Source organism: Paroedura picta, chromosome 7, assembly GCF_049243985.1.
Source record: "Paroedura picta isolate Pp20150507F chromosome 7, Ppicta_v3.0, whole genome shotgun sequence".
In the NCBI taxonomy this organism is placed as follows: domain Eukaryota; kingdom Metazoa; phylum Chordata; class Lepidosauria; order Squamata; family Gekkonidae; genus Paroedura; species Paroedura picta.
In genome coordinates, this window is record NC_135375.1 from 35,851,292 (window position 1) to 35,869,050 (window position 17,759).

Genomic DNA, 17,759 nt, shown 5'->3' on the forward strand with positions numbered 1-17,759 from the left:
TTAATTCTGGTCACTTTAAACTGGAACCAAGCTGCAAAACTGTACTCCCCTAATTTGAGCCTTTCTGTCACTCAGATCCCCTTTTCCAAGGCCTAAATCACAATGAAAATAATAGCCAATATGAGGGGTTTTAGCCAGCAGCCCGCGTAGTGTCTGTTTAACCAGGAATCTGAAACCACTTGTGGTTAAACAGAAATCCTGCTGCAACTCTACCACAGGTGGTCGTGCCCTTAATGGTACGCAACAGAATAAAAAAGCAGCACAGTTTAATAAATCGGGTACTCTGCAAGGGGCTGCGGTAATGACTTTCTTTGTTCGTGCCCACAGTAAATCCCAGAGTGGACTAGGGCAGTGTCAAGCAGCAGCAGGGTTAACAGAACGGAACAATGTAATCCCAGATTCTACTCCCAATTCCTCAACAATATTTTAATTCTAACCTTTTACTTTAACAATTCTCATTAAAAATTACTAGCCTTCTGAAACCTACAGCCGAAGAGCAAAAACAACAGGAAGAGTTCACTTACGGTGTAGATCTGTAGTTATTTTCAGGATAGACGCGATGTGCAGGAACATCAGAAGCTGAGTAAGCCATCGAACTTGCAATTCTGTCCGGGTAGTCAGTTGCTGGCATAGGTGATGAAGGCTCTGTGTTTATATTTTTTACCTGGAAACCAGACAAAATTACATTTAAATGCCTAGAATGGACAAAATACTATCCTTTCTGAGCTTAATGACGCATCTTAATGAAGTGTTAAACTCTGCAACAGAGCGCTGAACCCCCCAAAAACCCCCTAGAGATTAAGTTGCTTGCTTAGAAAGCTTAGAAACTCTCAGAAAGCTCAAGAAGAAACTGCACCACAGAAGAATTATGACTATCAACTGCCAATATTTAATACCAAAGTAAGTCCTAGCTTTGCATAAGCTTGAGGCAAAGTCACATCTATGCCATGGGTTTTGGGATAGTGAATATTTAGGGGCTTTCCGCACCGGGATCTTTGTAGCAAATTATTTGCTGAACGAAAAATCGCCATTTAAAATAGTGCAATTCATCATTATGCATACCTGACTTTGTAGTGGAATCCAGTTGCGTTTCCATCGTTTCCCACAAGCTTCCAGTCTCAGCAAAAATCGCTAGAAAGGAAGCGCTATTGCCGAGCTCGTCCCGCCCCTGGCCGTCAAGCAGCCAATGGGCGGACGTTAGCATGCTCCCAAACAGCCCCTTTCCCTTTAAGAAAGGTTAAAAAAAAAAAACACACCCGTTGCAACGAATATGCGTTGATTCGTTGCAACGGAGAGACCCATCCAGCTGGCAGGTGGTGTTTGAGCTGTCGTTTCATCGTTGCCATGCTCCCCCCGAGTGAAAAAAAAATCCTCCCCCCCCTCAGGGGCCCGATTTTCGGCTGAAAACAGTGTAAAAAATAAAGGGAAAATACATCAGCAAACGGGCTTCTCTGTTGTTTGTGCTTAGTGACTAAACAGCTCTGGGGAGGGACTGAAGCCGGGGAAGCCTCTAAACAGAGGCTCGCTGGTGGGTTGAACTCCGCTCGCTCTGAGAAAAAAAAATGGCAATCACTTCGCCGGAAGATCAGAGGAGAGAGCCAGGGGGAGGGACTTTGTAGAAACCACAACAATGGTAACGCACAGAACTTTCCCGCTCGTGCTGCAGATTGGTTGCAGGAGTGTAGCGCTTTCCGGAGGGTGAATCCACTTTTGGGGATTTCCCTGAAAGCGCTACAAGGAAGCGCTTTTTGCGGATCGGTTTCAGGTGTGTGGCAGATTGTCAACGACGTTGTGCATAATGGCAAATCAGCAGCGTTTTCAATTGGCAACCATTGTGCGATTTTGAAGGAGTGCGGAAAGCCCCTTAGTATACTTTTGCCTTTCCTCCAAAGTCCTTATGATAATATACATAGTCCTCTCTACCTTCCTTCACAATTACCACGTAAGGCAAGGGTAGTCAAACTGTGGCCCTCCAGATGTCCATGGACTACAATTCCCATGAGCCCCTGCCAGCACTCATGGACATCTGGAGACCCGCAGTTTGACTACCCCTGGGCTAGATGATGTTAAACACCCTGGTTTTGCTTATGCCTTCGACTCCTCACAGTCAACAACTAAATCAGATTCTCACCCTTGATCAATATTTCCTAAATCAATGGCAATGGCATTTGCTGGCAGGGCCTCATGGGAATTGTAGTCCATGGACATCTGGAGGGCCGCAGTTTGACTACCCTTGATGTAAGGTTAGGCTGAGCCAGGACAGGCAGCCCAAGGTAACCCAGTGAGATTTGAACCAGAGTTGTATACTCTAGCCACTGTAACATACTGGCTGTTCTGGGCATTTTGTCTCAGCTTCCCCCCATGTGGAGCAGGCTGAGAACAGGAAGTAACTTCAGATCTTTTCATATGCAGTCACGGCCAAAAGACTTGCTTCAGACCCACAATAGAAGTCATATTGCAGGAACTCTTGCCTTTATCAGTTCAGCCTCTCATACCCAGATACAGAAGAATTCTCTCAGGCGACTCCCCCACCCTGTTCCACAACAGGCACAGAGGAAAAAAATAGTTTATTTCATGATGGTATTTAGCAGCATCTGATGCCATAAAAGCGCACACACCATTAAGCACAATTAAAAACTGCCTAACAACATTACACCACTGAAATAAAAACAAATGCAGTGGTCAAGCAATGAAACCATCACAACAGCATAATTGGCCAATTAGAAGCTTCAACAAGCTTAATCTCAAACCCAATCAGTTAACAAAAAAGCCTGCAAAACAATGTTTTCATTATATTTTGTTTTTCGACAAAAAAAGTCAGTAAAGCAACAAGTCGAACCACAGGGCAGGCACCTGCGCCTCAGTCCCATCTCTACACTAACCACACTGGACAAGTGAGATGAGCTCCCCCATTCTGTATCTAGAAAGGTACATACAGGAGTTGCTTGGCCAAAGTTGTTTAGAGACTTGAACTGGGCACACAAGCAATTAGGTAAAAGCATTCTGTCCCAGCTATCTTCTAGAACAATGCCCAGAAAAGAATGATTAACTGAACAACATACTATTTACAGGTAGAGGAAAATGATGAGGTCAGCAAACACCAATGAGCCACAGTCAAACACTGCCATGGGCAGTAACATACAAGACTTTCCTCTACACCAGGGGTGGCCAAACTGTGGCTCTCCAGATGTCTATGGACTACAATTCAATGGCCATCTGAGGGGCCATGGTTTGACCATCCCTGTTCTATGCAGTAACCTTGACCTGAATATCCCAGGCAAGTTCAGTCACATCAGATCTCAGATGCTATACAGGGCTGGCTCTGGCTAGTATTTGAATGGGAGACTTCCAAAGAACACTAAGGCCACAATGTGGAGGCAGACAATGGCAAACCATCTCTCTTGATTGGCTGCCAGACAATCCTAGGATCTCCTGCTTATACTTCCTAGGATCTTCTGCTGACTGTCATTTTAAGATGACATCAGATGGGAGTGAACATCCTACTGTCAGCCTAAAATGGCAGCAAACCATTTCAGCACAAGGGTTCACTCCCCACCCACACCCACCCCTGCTTCCAAAAAGAGGAAAAGGAACCGGCACACTGAAATGACTGTCAATCCTGGGCAGGCCCTCCCTCTTGCAGCTCAATTTAAACTGAGCTGAGCTGTGAAGGAAGCCAATCTCAGCACAAGTGGCAGTGAGCTGTGAACTTCTGCCCCACCGGCCTGATCTTGGGTTGTCCCTCCTGCAGACCCCAAGCCAAGCTGGGCTGCCCCACTTGGGGGGGGGAACAAACTGGACTAGAACAAACCAAAAACAAACCAGAATTTTCCAGTCCATGCACATCCCTAATCCTCAGTGTGGCACCCCTGAATGTCATGGAACCCATTTGTGTATTTCCTGGAGAACACATAGGTGACTTTTATAAGTAATTTTCTGGAGTGTAGAGAGTTTGGCCCCAACTGAGGAAAAGGAAAAGAGGAAAGCACCGCTGCTTGCTGCAATCTGTAAGGATTTGCAGATACCATGCACCCATGAGGGTAGCCATTTTGTGATGACTCTGCATCTCTAAGGCAGGCATATTATGGTAGTGCTCACTACCTTCTCTCAAAATTCCAAGAGTCCACAAGCACAATGAGGATAAGGGCAGCTGTTTTAAGCTATGACATGAAACAAACTCTTTTCCAGTAGGGCCAGTAACCTGCCAATATAAATATCTTCCTTGAAAACACAGCATACCTGCAGCATGATAACATTTTGTAAGCAAGAGAAATATAGATGAATAACCATACCAGGAACCCAATAATGTAATGCAGCTGTCATAAAGGATTGCTTTATTAGCAATATTCTAATATCCTAATATTCAGTGTTATGGATTTTAGCTTTGACTTTATTTTTGTGTCTTTTCATCTTAAAGACACATAAGACCTTAAAGACATATAAGAAAACAAAGGAACTTAACTAGTTTTTCAATATTTACATTACTATTTTCAGAAGCAACTTCCAAGGGTTAAGGGCTAAAAAAACTTCTTGTACAGTTTACTCCATATTAATTAATTAATTTATTATTAATTATATTTCTACACTGCCTCTCTCAGCATTTGCTGGCTCACGGCAGTTCACTAATATATCAAACAATAATATCTCAACAATAAAAACATCTTTAGTAAAAATAATTCCCCTAAAAAACTAAAAATATTTATAACAATAATGATAAGATGGTGGTACAAATTTACAGGATTATCCCTCCAACATTTCTAGTAGTTGGCGACAGATGATATATGCAACCAAAGATGGTAGACGGATAGTGGCTCAGCGGATTCATCCTTAAACCTAAGCCTGGAGGGAAGGGGAACCCTTAAACTCCAGGAGTTCAGCCCAACTTCAATCAAACACCTGGTCCAAGAGCTCCATTTTGCAGGCCCACCAGAATCTCAAGAGGTCCGTTTGGGCCCACAGCTCTTGAGGGAGCTTGTTTCACCAGGTAGGGGCCAGGACTGGCCCTGGTCAAGGCTAGGTGTGCCTCCTGGGGTCCTGGGACCATTAGCAGGTTCATAGCTGCAGAGCAAAGTGCCCTGCGGGGGGGGGGGTCATAAGAAGGCAAGCGATCCCATAGGTAGGCTGGACCCAAGCCATATATAGCCTTAAAGGTCACAACCAATACCTTGAACTGTTTTAGGATGCTTTGGGCTGATCCTGCATTGAGCAGGGGGTTGGACTAGATGGCCTGTATGGCCCGTTCCAAATCTATGATTCTATGATCCAGAATCAGATAGGTAACTAGTGTGTCTTAAACATCTCCAGATTAAAATACATAGTTGTTGATAGCATTGATAGCTGTAGTTTACCAGAATACACTAAACTTGTTCTACACATTCATTACGCTAGAAAAGCAGTTGATTTTCTCCTATAGCAGGGACTTGCATGACTTTACCATGTTTGTGCCTAGTGGTTAGTGTTAGGCTAGAATCATGGAACCCAGGTTCGAATCATCACTGTGCCGGAGAAGCTTTGCTGGGTGAATCACATACAATTCAATCTGAACATATAGCTGTTGTGGATAAAATGGATAAGTCAAAAATGTAGGCCATTTTGGTTGTCCATTGAGGAGAACCCCATACACAACCTGTTCTCCATCACCTACACTGGCTACTGGTTGAAGTCTGGATCAAGTTCAAGGTGTTGGTTTTAATCTCTACAGCCATATGTGGTCTGGGTCCTGCTGATCTGAGGGACTGCCTCCCAAAATATGTCCCCCAAAGAACCCTACAATCAGCAAATCCTAACTTGCTCATTGTCCTTGGCCCCATCGGCCTCAACCAGCCTGGTGGAATGAGCAGTCAGAAGACCAGGGGCCTTTTGGAGCTCTCGAAGTTCTGAAGGACCTGAAAAATGGTGCTCTTCCACCAAGCGTATGGCTGAGGGCAATACAGTGCACACAGAAACATCATTATATATATTTGAGAATTTGGTTTAGTGGAATAATCCAGAGCATTTTGAACAGAAATCAATTTTTGTATACTTCCAGTTTTATTGTTTTAATATATAATATGTATTGGACTTTCTGTTGTCAGCCACCCTGAGACAGAGGGGCAACCTATAAGTACAATTAATAAATACATAACATAATAAATTAGCATCCACATAAGTGAAATTTGCCTGGAAGCAGGATTCTTTGATTGCTGGCAGACAACAACAAATATAGCTCAAATAAGCTTTGATTGCCTTCTAAGAACAGGAGGAGGAATAAATTTCTCTTGCCCCCTTTTCCCATCTATTTATGATACTTGTGTGACTATTTAATCAGAGGTTATCTGGCTTCCTTCAGATTTTCATTGCGATTTTTTGAATGACGAGTTTTTTTTTGGCACTTTGTTTTGATAATATACATTTGATTGTTCTATTTCAGCCCATCTGGCTTTTTAACAGAAGGAAAGGAAAGAAAGAACAAATAAATACATATCAGTATGATGGCAAATGTTGTTCAGGGACTGTTTCCCCTGAACCAGCAACCATAAAAGCTGTAGCAATTCATCCTCCTGTTTTCTGGCTTATTTGAAATGGCATACAAATGTTCCTTCAATAAAATAAAGCCAAAGCATACAGAACTACAAAGTACACACACGTTTTAAAGAGCACATCCAGTGTTTCTTCTATGGCTGCATTCAGACATCACAAGTTGGCCTGCTCTTGGTTACAAACATGCAGACCGACACCTTGGTGAAAAGGAATTTATTTTTTCTTCACAAACCAGAATTCTACTCATTCAGACAATATAATAAACTGAAGCCAGGTGAAGTCAAGAAGTATTTAGTCAAGCTCTGTGTGCTAAGCAGTGTATATACTTGAGCTTGGGGTTGAATGAAAACTTGACAAAATGACAAATTCCCTCCCTTTTTGTTCACACATTCTTGGAGACACAAATGGTGGTTGCAAGTAACACTTTTAGGCCTACTTTGAATTCTTTAGTAACCCATATCTATCCAACTTGACATTCTGTCCATTATTCAGCAATAATGGTTTTGCTACTGTTTGTAGTCAGGACTGAGCCAGGCAGCTTCAAGGACACCTAGAAAGCTACATAAATCCAGCTCCACTGCCCTCTGCTTGATCCTCAAAAATTACTTTAGTCAGCCACAGTCACAGGTTGCAACAAGCTGAGCACGGCATGTACTCTCTAAACTGGCTCCCTTAGGGTTGCTTATGGTTTTGTCTTCATAAGTTGTGGTGGTTTGTTCTGGGTACATTTGAAAGTACTCTAAGATGTAATGCTAGCACACAGATCAGACAGAAAATTACCAACTCTAATGCAAGCAGCAGACATGCCTCCCTAAGTATTAACACATAAAGCCAGCTTAGGTATCAAGTTACACACGTTTTGTACACCAGCTGCATACTTCAAGATAGCTGCTGAGGCATAACCAAACAAAGAGCCACTGATATCATGTATTCACCAGGACTCTTTTTTTTGTTTGAACAAGAGTTCCTAACTTGCTCCTTTCCTACCCGAGTGAAACATGAGTAAACAATTTCATTAGCTAGCAATGAACACGCCCCGAAACCGTCTCACCGAAACATTTACCTCATATCATTTAAATCACTGTACAAAGTAGTCAGAGCTTCTTTATGCCAAGCCACCGGATAAAGGTCAAAACAGCCAACATCACATGAGAATCATTTTAAAATACTACACACAAACACGGCAATACGTCAGGTCACAAAAACATAAACAGCCCTTGAAGTTAGCTAGTTAAACAAGTATCTCCATCTTAAATAAGGTAGCAAGTTTACTTTAGTTTTACTTGTGGGCAAGATTTGTAAGTGCTCATTCTTACACTAACACAGTTACCTCAAAAGAGAATGCTTAAGACTGGAATGTAAAATCTAAAATTTCCCAAAAGACATTTAGGTTTCATCAACAGCAACATAATTCACTCAGCTACTCTGCTTAGAGCTAGAGCTGTCTCTCCCTCTGCCCAGAGTCTACTATGCTCATTGTAAACTACCTGTCTTGCTTGTTCATTTTGAGTGCAAACTGATATTTTGCTTGAATTCACTCATCCACAAAAACCTACTTACCAAAAGCATGGTGCACTACACGGCAGAACAAGTATGCCTGCTCTGGCCTCCTGGTATCAATTAACCCCACAACGGCTACAATGTCAAATAATCCTAAGAAAGTGGTTTAACAAATACTATGCTTGGACAATATATAATAAATAGATAAATAGATAAATACCAAAGCAGAAGAGTAAGTCCAATTTTGTAACAACTACAAATTAATACACCACAAAGGTTCCGAAAACAAGTTGACTCACCCATTCTTCTACATTGGGAGCTTCCTCATAATCTTTTGTATTATCCCATAGGATATTCATTTTACCATGGTGATTCATCTTATTCCGTGTCTTCACTGCAAAGAATATTATGACGATAAACGCTACGACAATCAGGAACCCTAAGACAATCGCGATAGCCTAGGAAATGAACACACACTCATGTTTTATTCCATTTTATTACACAAGTAATATTTTAAATAATCCTGTTCCTCTCAAAGTAAAAGCACAGGAGGAGCCAGTGAATAGATCTGAAGGATTTCAAGTTGTCAGGTCCCTCACCACCATGGGATAGGAAAAGATAGGATTACCAGGTCCAGGTTAGGAAACCCCCGGAGATTTGTGGATGGAGCCTGGGAAGGAGACGGACCTCAGTGGGGTACAATGCCATGGAGTCTACCCACCAAAGCATCTATTTTCTCCAGGGGAACTGATTTCTGGACATGAGCTATAATTCCAGGAATCCCTAGGTCTCACCTGGAGGCTGGCATCCCTAGAGGGAGAACAACTGAGACCTTACTTCAGCCACAGTGGTTTTGGCCGCTGTCTCCTAGATGCAGTTCAACTTCCTGCTAATAATAATGCTTCACGGCATTGTTGAAAGGATTAAGGGGCCGCTAGACTGTTGTTTTATTTTCTCATATTTATAAAGCATTCATATACAAAGTGTTGGAGGCTTCAACTAATTATCCCAAAGCTTGTCAGTTTGAATTTCAAGAGAACAACCTTTACCAAGGCTCAGAGAGATAACATGTTAAGGTGACTTGTTCTCCCAATAATTAAAGGGCCAATTTAAACTTTCAGTGTCAATAAGCCATTAACTGAACTCAAGCATTTCAGAAAATAAGGTACCCTAGGGCAACTTACACATGTTTACCTGGCGAAAGTCAGCATTTATACACCTGCACCAATTAAAAACAGTGCTGTTTCTGACCACCAAATACTCAGAAGTCCCATGTACAAACAGCAATGCAAAAAATAGTCCCAGGGAAAGTCAGCACCTCTGGAACAGCGTTTTTTTTGGAGTCTAGTAGCCCTGAATAAATCTTGGTTGGTCTTAAAGGTGCTACTGGACTCTGATTTTATTGTGCTACTTCAGACCAACATGGCTACCCATTTGAATCTAGGGTTTTGTTTATTTATTTTTTGCTTCCTTTTTCTTTGACCTGAAAAAAAGTTCTACAGGCACAGCCAGTCTCTCATCACCGTTCAAACCTATGTTACGCATAATTTTAAAAGCAGAATCGATACAGGGACCATTTTAATCACATCCTCTTTTGCAAATACCCCCTCCAAGACAAAGTTCTTAAGCAATTTACAGTGCAAGCTTAAGCAGAGATATAGCCTTCCAAGCCAATGGGCCTAGAAAGGTGTTAACTGCTTCAAGGTGGCACAAGAGACTGTAATTCCAAATTTATAATCAGAAGGCAAACCCTATTGAACCAAGACTATTCAAGAATACACATGCTTAAAATGGGAGGAGGGGGATCTGTGTGCCTGTTACATCTCAGAAAGGGTTTAAAAGCATGGTTTTCCATGCTTTGTTTTTAACTTGTTTGAAGAGCATATACTTACAACCTTGCATTAACCAAAACATGGTTACAGTTATTTAGCATTCTTATAGGATTCTCAGAAGTTTTTATAAATTTGCTCCAAGATCCTCTCAATAATCGTATCAGGTTTATCATTCAAATTCTGTTCAGCCCAGCTCCAGACAGATTTGAGATATGCCCAAGGCAATTCACTCCATCTAGAGTTTGTGCCCATAACAGACAAATCAGATTATATAGGGAAAGATAATTACTGATAAGTGCCAAATCAAACTGTACTAGGAGCCCATTTTCTTCATAGGAAGCATCTCTGAAACTCAAATAGAATGTTAACCAGAAGAGACACAAGTGAGATGAAGGCTTGTGACTGGTAAAGGGACCCAGGTTGGATTACCTAGCGATCTGTGCTCTTTAAATTCATTTATATCTAGAGATAAACTGTGGTGATTTTCTATCTAGAATGAATAACTCGTTAAAGTGAAATTCAAGACCTTTCCATCTCCTCCATTTTCCCACCATGAAGGGGGAGAGTAAATGCATTGCTGTAAAGTTTAAAATAGATACCAAACAAGTATCTTTCTAGGAAAAGTGATCCAAATAATTCAATTTGGTTTCAACAGCTTTAGTTGTTCCAGCATAGTTATTTGACAGTAGCCAAATCAGGGATCAAATAAAGCTAGAGATTTTGCTTTTGGAAATGCTTCAGCAATTATGTTAAGTGTATACATACCTCCTGAGGTTCCACCACACAATAGTGATACAAATATTGATTCACAAAGAGTCCAGCACTTGTAGGAGTATAAAATTGGCTGCACAGGGTATAGATTTGATTGTAGAACACCGATCCTGAAGATTGTGCAGTTGGGTTGACTGCCAGCACATACACTATGGTAGCAATGAACATCAAGAACAGCAAGAGAGCACTTCCTATGATGATTATGAGATAATACTTTGTTGTCCTGGCCATGCTATTCTTGGTAACGCTTGTTACAAAAACCACAAGTCCAGCAATAAAACAGAAAGCTGTCATCGCAAGTATAAAACCTTTTGCAGCCCGAGGTTCAATGTAATTCCCACCAATGCCATAAGCACTCCCTCCATAGCCATAACTTCCGTAGCCATAACCATAGCTGCCTCCAAAACCAGATGAACCATAATTAGGATAGCCCATACCAGTCCCCAGAGAACTTCCATACATGTCTAGGTCCCAAGCTAGCGTAGAAGCAACACACGCAAAGACACCAACACACATCACTATTATGAAAATTGACATGATCTTGATTATTCCTGGAGGGGATGTCCATTTGTAGAAATGTTGCACTTCTTCTTCCGGATAGTAAGAATATGCTGGCTGGGAGAACATGGGCTGGGAATGGAATTCACCACCATATGTATTATTACTTGGTGCGTAGTTTGAAGGTTTGCTACAAAGACAAAAGACAAGCAAACAACATTGCCATCAGCTAAGAACAGCTGTTCACCTCTTATAGAGGCATCATGAAATACTAAAGGCATTTCTATAGATTCTTTCAAAAACCATGCTTGATCTATACACACACAATTTTAAATATATATATAATTGGCAATTAAATATGTTGTTTATTATATTTGTTTCACAGAGTAGCTGTGTTAGTCTATAGCAGTCTTATTTACTATTTTTCTGCTATCTGGAATGGCTGAGCCTGAATTTTTTTTTTTTTTAATCAAGATTTGGGGGGGGGGGGGACCACCAGATATCAACAGTCGAAGTACATTTAAAGGGCTTTCTGTCCCTTTGGAGTGAATTATCAGCTTGGCACTTAAAAGGACTACAAAAGCTTTAAAATACCCAAACACAAAAAATACCAGAGATTATTTTGCACTAATATCAACATTTAAGAGAACACCTATGCTAGAGTTAATTTTGTTAAAGTAACAATGGACACCTTTTTTATTCTGAATTGTAAACTGTTTGGGAAAGCAATCTGGCTAAAATGTAGGGCATGCGTGCATGTATAAGCAAACTAAAAACCGGAGAAATTTCTCTCTTGAGGTGACATATTACATATCTGTATCATAGAAAGCACCTTCCAGTTGTTCCAGGTGGTGGGAGTGCCTCTACAGAACAAGCCGCAGGGAAAAATGGAAGCCAAGCAAGCATTCCATTCAGAAGGAAGGTGGCGAACATGCTTATATAGGGGAAAACCATCCTTCAGAAATGCTTAACAGTGAACTCTATACCACTGTGCTCTTGAATCTCAAAGACCAAATCTTCAATACCAAATGCGGAGGACTAGCTCCAACTGTGAAATCTTTTCCTGATGTGTTCTTGCAAATGAAGATTCCTTGCCCTGTTAGAAGCACTGTTAGAATTAAAAGAAGTTCTAGATCCATCACCATGAATGTACCAGCTTGTAGAACCAGAGATCAGTTTATTTAACAATTAGTAAATATCCCACTTTTAAGAATGTGCAGGTTAAACCAACATGCTATCTAGCATAATAACAGTAGTGACACTATTACAGTTTATACAAGTGGCATTGAAAGCTGCACAAATTCATATCTCTAACAGTGTACACAACTTATCTGCAATAGTTTGAACTGGCAAGAAAAAAAGAAAAGTAGATATTTACAATTCGTCAGGTCGATAAGGCGGCGGACTTTCAAAAGGTCTGGACGACATGGTGGAAGCTCGGGACCGTTAAACAGAAAGATGTTATGTCTACAATGAAATACATAATTTTGTAAGATTAATTCCATAAAAGTACCCACATTAAGTCGCTGCAGCAACAATTAGGAATCCAGTGGCAATTTCAAATCTAATACTATTTATTCCAGTAGAAACTTTGTGTCAAAACTTAATTTACCAGATACATCAACTGAATATTATGCTGGAATAAATGTCATTAGTTTTTAAGGTACCACTAAACCTCTGATCTGTTCTGTTCCACTTAATATTTCTGGTAAGGGCTCGGAGCTGGTCTCATGCCTTAAGTGCCACTCAGTGCTTAACACCCACTCAGGGCAGCTCTCCCACCAGAGTGCCTCCTACTCCAACTGGTTTGCCTGTCTGTCCAGCAGCTAGCCAATCGCCTTCTGTCTCCCTCCTCCTTCCACTTCCCTCAGAGGCTGCGGATCCCTGCTGCGTGAGAGCTGCCCCTGCCAGTGAGCTCCCTTCCCGGGAGCCTCAGCCTGCAGCCTTTCCAGGTTCTGGGGGGGATGGAGAGGCCATCCACAGAGTTCCTCTACACACACCCCAAACTAGCGCCCGTTGTATTCCTGAATGCAACGGGGTTTGTCCCCAGCAAGAAATATTTAGTGTAGCCAACAGAAACATCAACATTTTATATACCAATTGTAAACTTCTAAAGTTAAAAGCCCAACACTGCAAACTCTTATATCAACAAAAGACGCTGGACTGCAGAGCCTTGTTGGGTGAAAGGCCACCTTTTATTGTAATTTACAGGCAGCTGACTAAACTAATATTTACCATGTACCAAAATCTCACTCTGCAGATTTCTACAATGAGTTTTTTTTTTAAGTATTTGGTCTTGCACTCCATCAATCTGGTTCAGCCTTTTCTAAAACATTTTCATTGCCCTCCTTTGGAGCATGTCTGGAAAAGGGTAAAGAATATGGTGAAGGGTTTGGAGACCAACATGTATTAGTAAAAGTTGAGGGAGCTTGGTCTGTTTAGCCTGCAGAGTTGATGACAAAAAGGTGATATGATAGCCATCTTGAAGTACTTGAAGGGCTGTCACACAGAAGATAGAGCAGATTTGTTTTCAGTTATCCCAGAGGGTTGGACCAGAACCAATGAGATGAAATTCATTCAAAAGAATTTTTGGCTTAACATCCGAAAGAACAATTCCTCAGTGGAACAGGCTTCCTTGGGAGGTGGTGGGTTCTCCTTCTTTGGAAGTATAAGCAGAGGCTAGATAGCAACCTCACAGAAATGCTGGTTCTATGAACTTAGGTAGATTGCAAGTGAGTGGCAGAATGGATTGTGCCTGAGCTTGGCTCGTGTGGCCCTTTCTTGCATGCCTAGGGAAATGCTGATCACCACTTTGAGATCAGAAGGCGAATTTCCTCCACACCAGAATGGACATGGAATCTGGTTGGAAGGGGTTTGGGGGGGACATCACCTGGACATGGAATTGGGGTCACTGTGGGTGGGTAGGTAGTTGTGAATTTCCTGCATTCTGCAGGTGGTTGGACTAGATTACCCTGGAGGTCCCTTTCAACTCTATGATTCTATGACAGCAGACATATGTAGAACTAGACACATGTGGGATTTCAAGCAGTAGCTTTGGTTTTCATAGAATCATAAAGTTGGAAGGGGCCATACAGGCCATCTAGTCCAACCCCCTACTCAATGCAGGATCAGCCCTAAGCATCCTAAAGCATCCAAGAAAAGTGTGTATCCAACCTTTGCTTGAAGACTGCCAGTGAGGGGGAGCTCACCACCTCCTTAGGCAGCCTATTCCACTGCTGAACTACTCTGACTGTGAAAAAAATTTTCCCTGATATCTAGCCTATATCGTTGTACTTGTAGTTTAAACCCATTTTGCCTCTGTGTCCCTCTAGGAATTCTCCCAATATCACCTATAAGTGATATTATTCCTGTGTGGAGAAGTCCCTGGCCATAACATCACTTCCAGGTGGCACCGTAGGGCCATGATACCTCAATGAGTATATAGGGAGCCACAGATGGTTCTTTGTCATATCACCTGCTGCTCTTCTGAGCACCATTCCCATGTTTCAGGAGAGTAGGCTAGGCCCTTTCCTGGCACAGCTTGTAACTGACAGGTCATTTCCACCTTAAAACAGCCACTATTGCAAAGAGTAGGTAAGATGAGGACCTCTCAGAGGTGCTGGCCTCATGCTACGGATGACAGGATGACAGTAAACGTTGCTGCTTTGGTTGATAATTGCAAATGGCTCCAAGAGCCAATAGTTCTCATCACCACTCTAGGAATTTCCCTAAACTCTATGGTAAAAACTGTTCCCAATCTCGTTTTTAATCACACCATTAAAAGGACAGGGTACAGGGGCAGGAGATTGCTCACAGCCACCAGATAAATGGAATCACAAGTGCATATGCCTGGGAACAGGATGCTTGCAGAAAGCAGGGGGAAGGGCAGACAGCAGAGAAGGCATTTGGAATCCCTGGACACTTGCAGCTGCTCACCTCTGCTTATGTGGCTGCCAGCCCTGTCCTTTGTTCTCTCCTTTTCTGTGTCAGGTGTTTGAGTGGCAGTGACCTGATATCAAGGGGATACAGCCACATCAGCATGCACCAGTGGGCTTTCACCGTCTTTTTGTCATGGAGATATCAACAGAACACCACTCCATGATTGGTGGTGTGTAGTGATAGCCCAAAGGCGTAGACGTCTTTAAAAGGAGATTAGACAGAGAAGAGTTCTTATGGATGGCTACTAGCCATGGTGACTGAAGGGGACCTACATATTCATAGGCACAAAGCCTTGAAATCCCAGAGCTAGGATGCAACACCAGGAAAAGGCATTGTTCTTGGTCCTTGTGTGAGACAGGATGCTGGACTAGATAGATCATTGGCCCGATCCAACAGGGTTCTTCTTATACAGTGCAGTGAGCACCAATACAATTACTATTGCTCTCTCTACACCATATTGGGGGCATCTGTCACATATTCTCTTTCTGTAGGACCAGTAGTCCCAAAAACACACTGGCACTAAGATCTGAGGATTTGGCTATTCATTATGGACAGCTAAAATATGCAAACTAACCACAACCTGCACTCTATAAACAAAGCTGCTCTTTTAGCAACTTACTGGACATGAATACAATGAGAAATAACTCCTTGAACAATAACCATACTATTGAAACATTTTTGCAATAAAATATTCAGAAGAACAATTAGAGGGAAAAAAACATTGGCATTGAATCACACCACTGACAATAGCTGTGATTTCCATACTTTCTACCCAGCTGCACTTACTTGCGCAGTTACTTAGTTCTATAGCAGGTCTTCTTATAGAACTAGTTCCCAACCTTTGGGGAAACCATGCTTTCAGAATCTCCTTTCCAATCTCAGCCCATCTTGGCCTTGAAGGCAAACTTCCAAAACTTTCCATGGCATTACTTACAACATGTAGCAACTCACTAGAATTTATGAGCCCCTGTACTCAGCAGTCATAATCATCAAGCTCTCAACTGGCTTTCAACACTGACTGCTCAGTTAGGACCCCTAACATAAAAAGCCTTTGGGAATCAAGGAAACAGGGAAGCAAGAACCCCACGAGCTCAAAGTGTTCAGATCAGGGATCTCTCGTGAAGTCATTCTTCTTCCTGTCAACATACTGTATTGGAACCAGGAATGATTCTATGAATAGTGTTCTGCAGCATATTCAGGGTGGGGGGTGGGCTGTTCTGTCCAATAAGAATTTTGCCACCATTTTTAGATACCTGTGGCCAAGGCAAGCAAAATAGTGGCCAGATTTGTGAAAAAGTCATCTCAAAAGAGAGTAAGAAGCCCTACAGAGCAGGGGTGGCCAAACTACGGCTTTCCAGATGTCCATGGACTACAATTACCGAGCATACAGAGTTTTGCTCTTTGTAAAAAGATAAGTGAAGCAGCCGAGAGATACAAAAAATTATGCTTACCAAAAAACTAGTGTGTGAGGGGATGGGGTAAACTACTACCACCAACCCTGCTTGGAACAGAGAAGGAAGCTCTATGTAAATCAAGATCAATCCCTTCAGGTGACTGTAAATATAGGCAGTTGCTTCCTACTGATTAATGCAGCTGAAGCAATTGCATTCTTGTGTAAATGACACTGGAACCTCTGCTGGTTAATGGAATGCTGAATAAAATAACACAGTGGCAGTGCAATTTTATAGAAGGTTGGCTGGCAATTCAGGGTAAAGTTTTCAAGTCCCAAACAATGCCAATTATGTGTCCTCCGGAATCAGTACCCAGGAGGTCTTTGCTTACAACAACTCGCTCAAAGATCCCAGCCCAGAGGCAAGGAAAACCATTTTCTGCAATCCAAGGCAAATTCTTGGGAATGAGAAAAGCGGAAACACAGGTTCCCTCTGAAGCGGAGTTAGCAGTCCGCCAATCTAGGCCACCAACGCTGACGGTGCTTAACCTCTTTCATTTGCTCAAGATAAATCGGGGTTCGAGGCACACCGAAAGCAACTCAAGCCTCATTCACGCGCGGGACGAGTGCATCTTGGCTACATGGAAAGGAGAAAGGGGGCTTCCTGCCCCCGCCTGCTCGCGAGCCAGGTCTCAATCCCAACCCAGAGAACAACACCTGCTTGGCGCTCAAGCCCACCCCGCATCCAACCAGGTGGGATGAGGTTTGGGCACCGCGACAGGGGAGGCAGGGAGGCCGGACGGGGGAAGCCCCTCGCGAGGAAACTTACCTTGGGCCCGGGACGAGACTTTTCTCCCCGCCTGCTCAGTCGCTCTTAAAGAAGCGCACCTCTCGCTTCGCCTCCTCCAGCAACCCAGGCGCCCACGCCACACCCAGCCGGGAGGCATGCGCACTGCCCCGCATACCTGGAGGGAGGGAGGGGCGCCTGGACGCCCAGCCCGCCTCAGCCAGTCCCGGGCAGGCGAGCGCCCCGCTAGGAATGCGCGCAGGGGGAGGCGCATATCACGCCCCTCCATTGGCAGAGGGCCTCCCTCGGGCGGGGTGGGGCCGCCGCAGCCCTCCCGCCTCTGGGTGTGCGTGACCCGTTCACCTGAAACTCGCCCGGGGGCACTAAACGGGTTGGGCCGGCCTTCTTCCCCGGCAGGGCGCGCGCTTTAGGGGACGGGGACCTGCTCCGAGGCGGCGGCGGGAGGGTCCCGCGCGGGCCCCGCAGGGTTGAGGGAGGCTCATCGGGAGCTCCAGCGTAGGGT

At 43.2% G+C, this 17,759-nt stretch overlaps 1 protein-coding gene across 1 annotated transcript in view; it reads right to left on the bottom strand.

Moving 5' to 3' along the window:
• The window catches only part of OCLN (occludin), a 28,268-nt gene extending 10,767 nt beyond the window's left edge, over positions 1 to 17,501 (bottom strand). The window contains exons 1-5 of the mRNA XM_077347446.1: positions 17,279 to 17,501; positions 12,499 to 12,587; positions 10,617 to 11,310; positions 8,319 to 8,477; positions 525 to 664 (exon numbers count right to left, since the gene is read on the bottom strand). Coding sequence (XP_077203561.1) covers positions 525 to 664; positions 8,319 to 8,477; positions 10,617 to 11,310; positions 12,499 to 12,548 — 1,043 coding nt within the window. The 5' untranslated portion in view covers positions 12,549 to 12,587; positions 17,279 to 17,501. The remainder of the gene's footprint in view (positions 1 to 524; positions 665 to 8,318; positions 8,478 to 10,616; positions 11,311 to 12,498; positions 12,588 to 17,278) is intronic.
• Positions 17,502 to 17,759: the final 258 nt, after the last annotated feature.